This window comes from Gouania willdenowi, chromosome 17, assembly GCF_900634775.1.
Source record: "Gouania willdenowi chromosome 17, fGouWil2.1, whole genome shotgun sequence".
In the NCBI taxonomy this organism is placed as follows: domain Eukaryota; kingdom Metazoa; phylum Chordata; class Actinopteri; order Blenniiformes; family Gobiesocidae; genus Gouania; species Gouania willdenowi.
The window spans coordinates 32,785,589-32,793,212 of record NC_041060.1 but is presented as its reverse complement, the minus strand read 5'-3'; the positions used below and the strand labels follow the sequence as shown (position 1 = coordinate 32,793,212).

The 7,624-nt window shown below is 36.3% G+C and overlaps 1 protein-coding gene across 1 annotated transcript; it reads right to left on the bottom strand.

Moving 5' to 3' along the window:
- On the bottom strand, positions 1-6,972 carry LOC114478814 (vesicle-associated membrane protein 3-like). Its single transcript, XM_028472096.1, has 4 exons — positions 6,934-6,972; positions 4,293-4,340; positions 354-512; positions 1-102 (listed from the first exon to the last, which is right to left on the bottom strand). The coding sequence occupies exons 1-4, from the start codon at positions 6,970-6,972 to the stop codon at positions 1-3; spliced, it is 348 nt and encodes a 115-aa protein (XP_028327897.1).
- Positions 6,973-7,624: the final 652 nt, after the last annotated feature.

The following is a 7,624-nucleotide window of genomic DNA, read 5'->3' as shown; positions in this document are numbered from 1 at the left end:
TCATAACACCATATTATATAAACTTGTCAGGCTGATTAAGGCCTTGATACTTATAATGATGAGAACAATGATGGCTATGACAGCTATCAGGAATGTCCACATCTGAAACAAGTGAAGGGAGACACATTTCAGTATCAAATAAGAACAGCAAGAAATCTATGCAACTATCATCATTTCAATGTTTCAATTATTGCTTTCTTTTGCACAAAAATCCAATACAGTTTCAAAACAACATCTAGATATAAGTGTGTGGTGTGCAGTTAAACTAATAATCCTGTGTGTGCTAATGCTGTAATGAATAAATGGTCATTATTTATAATGTGGCTCTCGTGTCTTTTCTTATATTTTGGTACCTTGCAATTTTTCCACCAGAACTTTCTTTTTAGTTTGGCTGCTCTGGTCTCAAACTGGGAGGCTCCAGCCTGCAGTGCGTGAGCCCGGTCTTCCAGTTCAGACAGCTTCTGGTCCCGTTCAAGCACTTTGTCCACATTAACACACATGATAACCACCACCTAATCAACAAATGCAAACAAAGTGGGTTTTTTTAATTCTGTTTATTATACACACATACGCAGAGACAAACATTGTGTTATATTGACTGCTTGTGCAGACCGTATCTGAGAAAATGCAGAACCAACATGTTCCACTCAACTAAAAACTCCACGATGGCCTCTCCTTCCAGAGCGACAGGGTGGAGCAGAGTGTGTAGGCAGTGTCTTACATAACAAGGGAGACGCCCATTATAAAATACACTGATCGCCGATTGGACACATTGTGTGACATGCTATGTTTAAAGTTCTGTATGGGAGGAGCTTACCCCCAATTTCCACTGGATGCGGCTCCGCTGCGTTACGTCACCGCCGCGTCACCGGAGCTGATAGGTTTCCACTTTATTCTATGTGTTAATTTCCACCGGGTCTGCTGCGGTGCGTGTCAGCTCCTTCCCAGATGCGGTAGTCCGGTGCCCTGCGTCAGATATACGCAGGGCTTCTATTTCTGGCGGACACCGGAGCATGACGCATCAATCAGCACAGAGCAAATGAAGCTAAACAGGAAATTAAGCACATACTCTGCAATAAAATATCGGGGTACTTTTCAAAATAAAACACTTCAGATTATATTTCAAGTAAATACATCACCAAAACGTCATAATGTGTAAAAACAAATTCACACCCACTATATTGATTCCTCTCATACTGTAACTACACTGTAAACTGCAGCAACTTTGATTTAGTTCATGTTTTACTGGTGCAGTTTTATCTCTTCTCTGTTGGCTGTTGATAAAAAATGTGTCTACGACAAATCCAGAGTCCAACCTTCTTGTTCTCCTTCGTTAGGAACACCGACCTTTTTGTCTGTTTATTGTTGTGTTTATAACACACACATTTAACTACGTTCTCGCTCGATTATATAAATATCCTGAGAACTGCACTGTCTCGTGACGTCACATCCGTTCAACCGGAGAGCACCGCGGCGCACTCCTGCAACCAGTATGAATTACCGGACGGCGGACAGCGGTGAAATACCGGATCGGTGCCGTGGCGCAGCGGAGACGTATCCAGTGGAAACCCCGGGTTACAGGAAGGAAAGCGAGGGGTTAACAAGGATTAAGACAAAGACTTGGCAGGTGTTTTTAATCCAAAGTGGCCACACTGACACAGTTCTGATTGGAACTCGTGAAAAACTGAAGAAGAAAATCATCGAACTGAAACCAAAGCTAAATGCTACATTAGCTGACATGTGATTGTAGAGGAACATTTTGAGAGCAAGTATTTCCAATTTGTGGAAAATCAATGACGTGACAGTTGCCAAAGGTTATGTAAGTGTCTGTAAGGCAACATTAAGTGAGCTACGGTGACAAAGACAGAGAAGGGTTGTTAAAGGCTGAATGTTTCTTAGTACAAGGAAGATTTTACATATTCATAAAAAGTCACTCATTTCAAACAATTTTAATCAGTTTGAACCTTATTTAAACAAGATACGTAGAGTTTTTCAACCTTTTTTGAACCAAGGTACATCTTTTAATTGAAAAAATGTAAATACAAAAAAACAACAACTCTGTAGCCTATATTAACAATATACAGTCATTTTATCAAAGTGTCTTGAATAGGAATCAAATAAACACAAAGAAACATTTTTATGATCTTTCAAATTTCTTCTTTCTAAAAAAAAAAGGTGTAAATAACAATCTGCAGTCATTCTTATGTGTTTTTAAACTTGCTTTTTTATTGTTTAATTCTTGTGTGTTTTTAATAAAAATCAAATGAACAACAACAAAATCTTTTATAAGATGTATTTTTCATATATACAGTGCAATGAACAATATGCAGCCACTCTTATCAAAGTGTCTTGAATACAAACCAAACATTTTTTTCTATTTCATCATCTTTCATGTTCAGAATATTTGATGCATGTCTTGGGAGAAATAAAAGCACGTTTTAAAAAAAACATTAAATATGATTAGAACTACAACTGAATTTTATTCTGTTAAATAGCTGATTCTTTCTTTTTCTTAAGAATTTTATATTTTGATAGAGCTTCAAGATGACCATTGACTATTGCGCTATATACCGTAAATAATATTTGAATTGAATATTGTTTTGTAGGGATGTAACGATTCACCCAACTCCAGATACGATTCGATTCACGATACTGGGTTCACGATACGATTCTCTCACGATTTATTTTACAAAATGGGACTGTAGACAATTTTTTTTTTTGGGAAAAAAAAACTAGAAAATGCTGTACTATTTTCTTTTTATTTTTCATTGTTAAAATAATTCCTTGATAAACTATTCAAAACAATGCAATTTAACTAAAAATAAATCTTGAATGAAATAAATAAAGGAATAATACAAATGAAAATGAAGCCTATTTATTTAAATTCTGGTTCTATAATAAACAATGCAAAACTGCATAATAGTTCTTTTTCTTTTAAAAGTGCAACTGAAAATGTATTTTGTGCCTTAACAATTGGACTTTTAAAAAAAAAAAAAAAAACGTCATTGCACTGATTTACGTCATATTTGTTTGGACCAGCAGAGGGCGCTGGTAACACAGTGGTCGGTTGGCATGCAGATATCTTGCAGGGAAGAAGAGAAGCTATGCTAGCAGACAGAGCTAATAGAAAAACGTGACTTTTACAGATATTCAAGTAATATTACAGATATTCTTTCGGTGCTAAAGGGGTAATGAATCATTTATTAACATATTTAAGAGTAGAAGGCAGCCAGAAAGAAAGTATTAGCAGACTCCGCCCGCCGCCTACAATTGTGGATAGCACCCTCTGCTGGTTAAAAAAAGTACTGCGATTCAATTTTCAGAAAATCGATATCAACCGTGATACCTATGAATCGATTTTTAACTGCCTTACGATTAATCGTTACATCCCTATTGTTTTGTTTTATATGGTGTATTTTTTTATATTATAAATGTTATCTTTATTATTATGTCTGTGCACTTTGGGAAGGGGAGGGGCTTTTGTTGTCCCGATACAACTTTTTTTTTTCCGATATGATACCGATATTGCAGCATTGCGTATCGGCCGGTACCGATATTGAACCGATAAAATATCAGCATGAATCATACATACTTTTATTACTTTTTTTTCTTCTTTTAATAAAAAAACAAAAACAATAATGACTTATTTTGTTGTGTGGAATGTTAGAAAAGGCTTGATCAAGTGAAGTTACTCAAACAGAGAACAATAGTCAGCAACGGTAGGTATGAGGAAAAACTGACCCATTTATTATGAACCAATTGGTTACATTTTAACCTTCAACATAATATCTACAGTATTTTACAATTGAATAAAATAAATAAAAAGGGAATTGCAAAAAACAAAACAAAAATTTAATCCAATATCCGTTTTCAGGCTGATATCGGAGTGATATCCGATATCGGATCAGGACACCCCCAATGTTTTTTAGAGGTGTCCCGATCCAATATTGATATCGGATATCGGTCCGATATCAGCCAAAAAACAGATATCGGATTCAATTTCCAATTTTTGTTTTTTGCAATTCATTTAATGTTTCAGTATCGGCCGATACGTAAGAATGCAATATCGGTTTCATATCGGAAGGGAAAAAGTTGTATCAGGACATCCCTAATGTTTTTTTAGAACAATTAGGTGAAATTGAATAACTTCCCACGGCACACCTCATAATCTCTCATGGCACACAAGTGTGCCGCGGCACAGTGATTGAAAAACCCAGCACTATACAGTAATATTGCAAACCCACATATGCATAGTTGTTCCAAGCTGAACATTTACATGTAGAGTATCTTACCTCATCAACCTGGGCCTGTGTCTGCTGCAAGCACACTATGCTGAGATGCTAAGGGAAGAGTTTATGTTTTTATTTTTTTATTTGTCATAAAATATGTAGTTATCTGATTTCTTAATCAGGACATTTAAGCTACTATGAAGTTGCTGTTGCACTTTTGCTTAAACCTGGGTTAAAGCTTGAAATTGTTGAATGACAGAACTTCATTTACTGTTTATTTGTTTTCTGTTCATATTTCTGTTTTATTTCTTCAGGACAATCACAGCAATAAAGTTGCACTTTTGACAATATATCTGATGCCTGCAGTCATTTTTAAGTGCATTGAAAAAAAAAAAATCTTTAAAAAAATCGCCCAGCCCTATCTAAAACATACCCTGATTTAATTTCTAACAAGGGTTGAAATTATTGACATTTTAAAAAGATATAATTCATTTAAGAATCAACCAACTTTTAGGTGCTTCTTTTCAAGTTAACAACGATTTACTTCAAACTGCACATTTGTAGTAAATAACAAGCTGTGCTAACACGACATCCCCCTTTAACCCAGCAGCGAGCATCATGATGGTTTTATCCAGGGTTGGTGCTTGTGTATTTTATTTATCCTGATGTATTTGTTCTGTGGTGATCTACTGCCACCTTTTGACCTCAGGCCGCACTGCTCTGCTCTGCTTATTGTCAAAGACACGTGATGTCACATCACAGGTAAGGAAAATAAACACAACCAAATTCAGAACCGCATCAAATTCTATTTATCCCACTTTTAAAAAAACTATATTTACAACTTGACTTTAGAAAGAAGCTGTAACTCAAGGAGTTTTTAAAAAAAGGCTACAATAATAATGTGTCATACAGTGTGGCTTCTTAACATCAATCCAGTTCAGATGATTCAGTCAAAGCTTCAAATTAGTTTAAAAAGAATAATTACTTGTAACATAATGTAATAAAAATTTCACATTGACACATGGAGTTCAACAAATACCATCAATTTCTTGTTAAAAACTTGACATAAACATTACTACACAAAACTAAATTATGCATCTTAACAGTGCAAACAAACAAATTGTTTCTAATCCTTATGTACACGACAAACCTGCCTAGATGGAACTATGTTACCTCTACAAAAGAACAATGTCTATGAATGTCACAGCAGGCTTTGCTGCTCTGACTTATTATATAACAAAGATAAACATAGATAGAGATACTGGAAGTAAATTATCCTAGCATCTCATGAAAGACGTTTATTTACAAATGAAATGATGTTATTGCAGTCGTGTAATACTTTGAACATTTTATTTTTTAAATCAGGTATGCTGAGCTAGAGGGAAAAAAAATTAATAAAGAAAAAATATCTATATAATATATACATACAGTAGGTCCAAACGTATGGGCACCTGCATTTTCTCTAAAAATCACGATGAAATGTGCCAATCTGGATCCGATCTGGATGAAATTCTGTGGATGATTGAGGAACCAACCATCACGTGTCTTTGACAATGAGCAGAGCAGAGCAGTGCGGCCTGAGGTCAAAAGGTGGCAGTAGATCACCACAGAACAAATATATCAGGATAAATAAAATACACAAGCACCAACCCTGGATAAAACCATCATGATGCTCGCTGCTGGGTTAAAGGGGGATGTCGTGTTAGCACAGCTTGTTATTTACTACAAATGTGCAGTTTGGAGTAAATCGTTGTTAACTTGAAAAGAAGCACCTAAAAGTTGGTTGATTCTTAAATGAATTATATCTTTTTAAAATGTCAATAATTTCAACTGTCACGGCAAATTTGCGGTTGACCTCATTTGGAGACATGATTTATTGCTCTGGTTGAGTGATGGAGTCCAGGCGAGGCATTGATGATTTTATAAAAAAGGTTTATTATAAAACTAAATAAAAAGGAGTACAAACATGGACAAAATTAGTGACCGCCCCGGGCGGACGTCCGATGACAGAGTGGGACAGTTCTAACTCATCACGTATATTCCCCCTCAGTCCCCCTCCCCCCTCCCCCCAGGAGATAAAGAGGACAGGGTGGAGGTGAAAGAAGAGGGTGAAAAGAGGTCAAAACAACCAGTTCTCTGGTATCTCCTGATTGTCGTGAGTGTTGGAGGTGTGTGCTTGTATGGTGTTTGTGTGTATGAATGGATGTGTATTGGGTGTGTATGTGTGACTATGTGAGTGTGTGTAGGCATGTGAGTGTGTCATGCCTCTGTGTCTGAGGGATAAGATGTGTTTTGGGAAGCTGACCTCGAGAAGAGAGCAGAAAACATGAGACAGCAGAAATGAAAAGTCTCAACTTAAAGCCTTAAAAAGAATAAGGTCTATGAGTAAATATGTTAATAAACATAAATAACAATTTTGCCCTGACACAACCCTTGTTAGAAGTTAAATCAGGGTATGTTTTAGGTAGGGCTGGGCGATTTTTTTAAAGATTTTTTTTTTTTTTTTCAATGCACTTAAAAATGACTGCAGACATCAGATATATTGTCATGGGGCTCATAGGCAGAGACCCAACCACCAGGCACTCGCTCTCGAGCCCCAAATCCAGGCCTGGCTCCAGGGTGGGTCCCAGTAGTGCCAATCCGGCAACTTTGTTGGCTTTTCTTCATATGTAGCTTTTGAAATTCTCTTGGTCAGACCCGTTACCTGGGACCAGTTTGCTTTGGGAGACCCTACCGGGGACATTACGCCCCCAACAACATAGCTCCCAGGATCATTTGGGTACTCAAACCCCTCCACCACATTAAGGTAGTGGTTCATGGAGAGGGGTACAAGATTTCACTTTACAAATATACAATCAATAAATGCTGCATGTTGAAATCCCTAACATAGAAAAAACTAGACTACTGTGGAGACATACACACGGAGGACAGAGATAAGAATTTACCCAAAAAACATAGTAAAATTAATAATTAAAAATATATTCTTTATCATATAAGGATGCTTTAGATGATACTTTAAGAATAACCGGATTAAAATAGTTATAAAAAGCTGTCCAAAAGAAACACTCAGTGATTGCGTACACAAAAAGCCTTGTATCAACAACATTATTGCAAAGCTATTATGTCACCCTGCTGTTCCTTTGTAACAGGACAACAACACAGCTGTTAGAGCATCCGTAGGCTCCACAAAAGTCTGGCATCTTCACTCTGCAATTTCCTGTAGGAATCATAATATAAGATGTTTTTAACAAACTTTTTAAACAAGTTAAATCTGGTGGTCTCAGCCTTACATAACTATGCTGCATGATTAAGTCATTTTTTCAGAGAAAAGCTGCAAATTTAACATGTTCAAACATCCAGAATTTTATAGGTCAATAATGTTTGTGACAAACCAA

Bases quoted from the DNA above. Each gene is read 5' to 3' on its own strand.
- LOC114478814 (XM_028472096.1), bottom strand. From the start codon at position 6,972: ATGTCCCCGGTAGGGTCTCCCAAAGCAAACTGGTCCCAG. The intron at 4,341-6,933 runs GTAACGGGTCTG...CTCTTCCCTTAG, and splicing joins CCAAAGCAAACTGGTCCCAG to CATCTCAGCATAGTGTGCTT. The intron at 103-353 runs GTACCAAAATAT...CACTTGTTTCAG, and splicing joins TCTGGTGGAAAAATTGCAAG to ATGTGGACATTCCTGATAGC.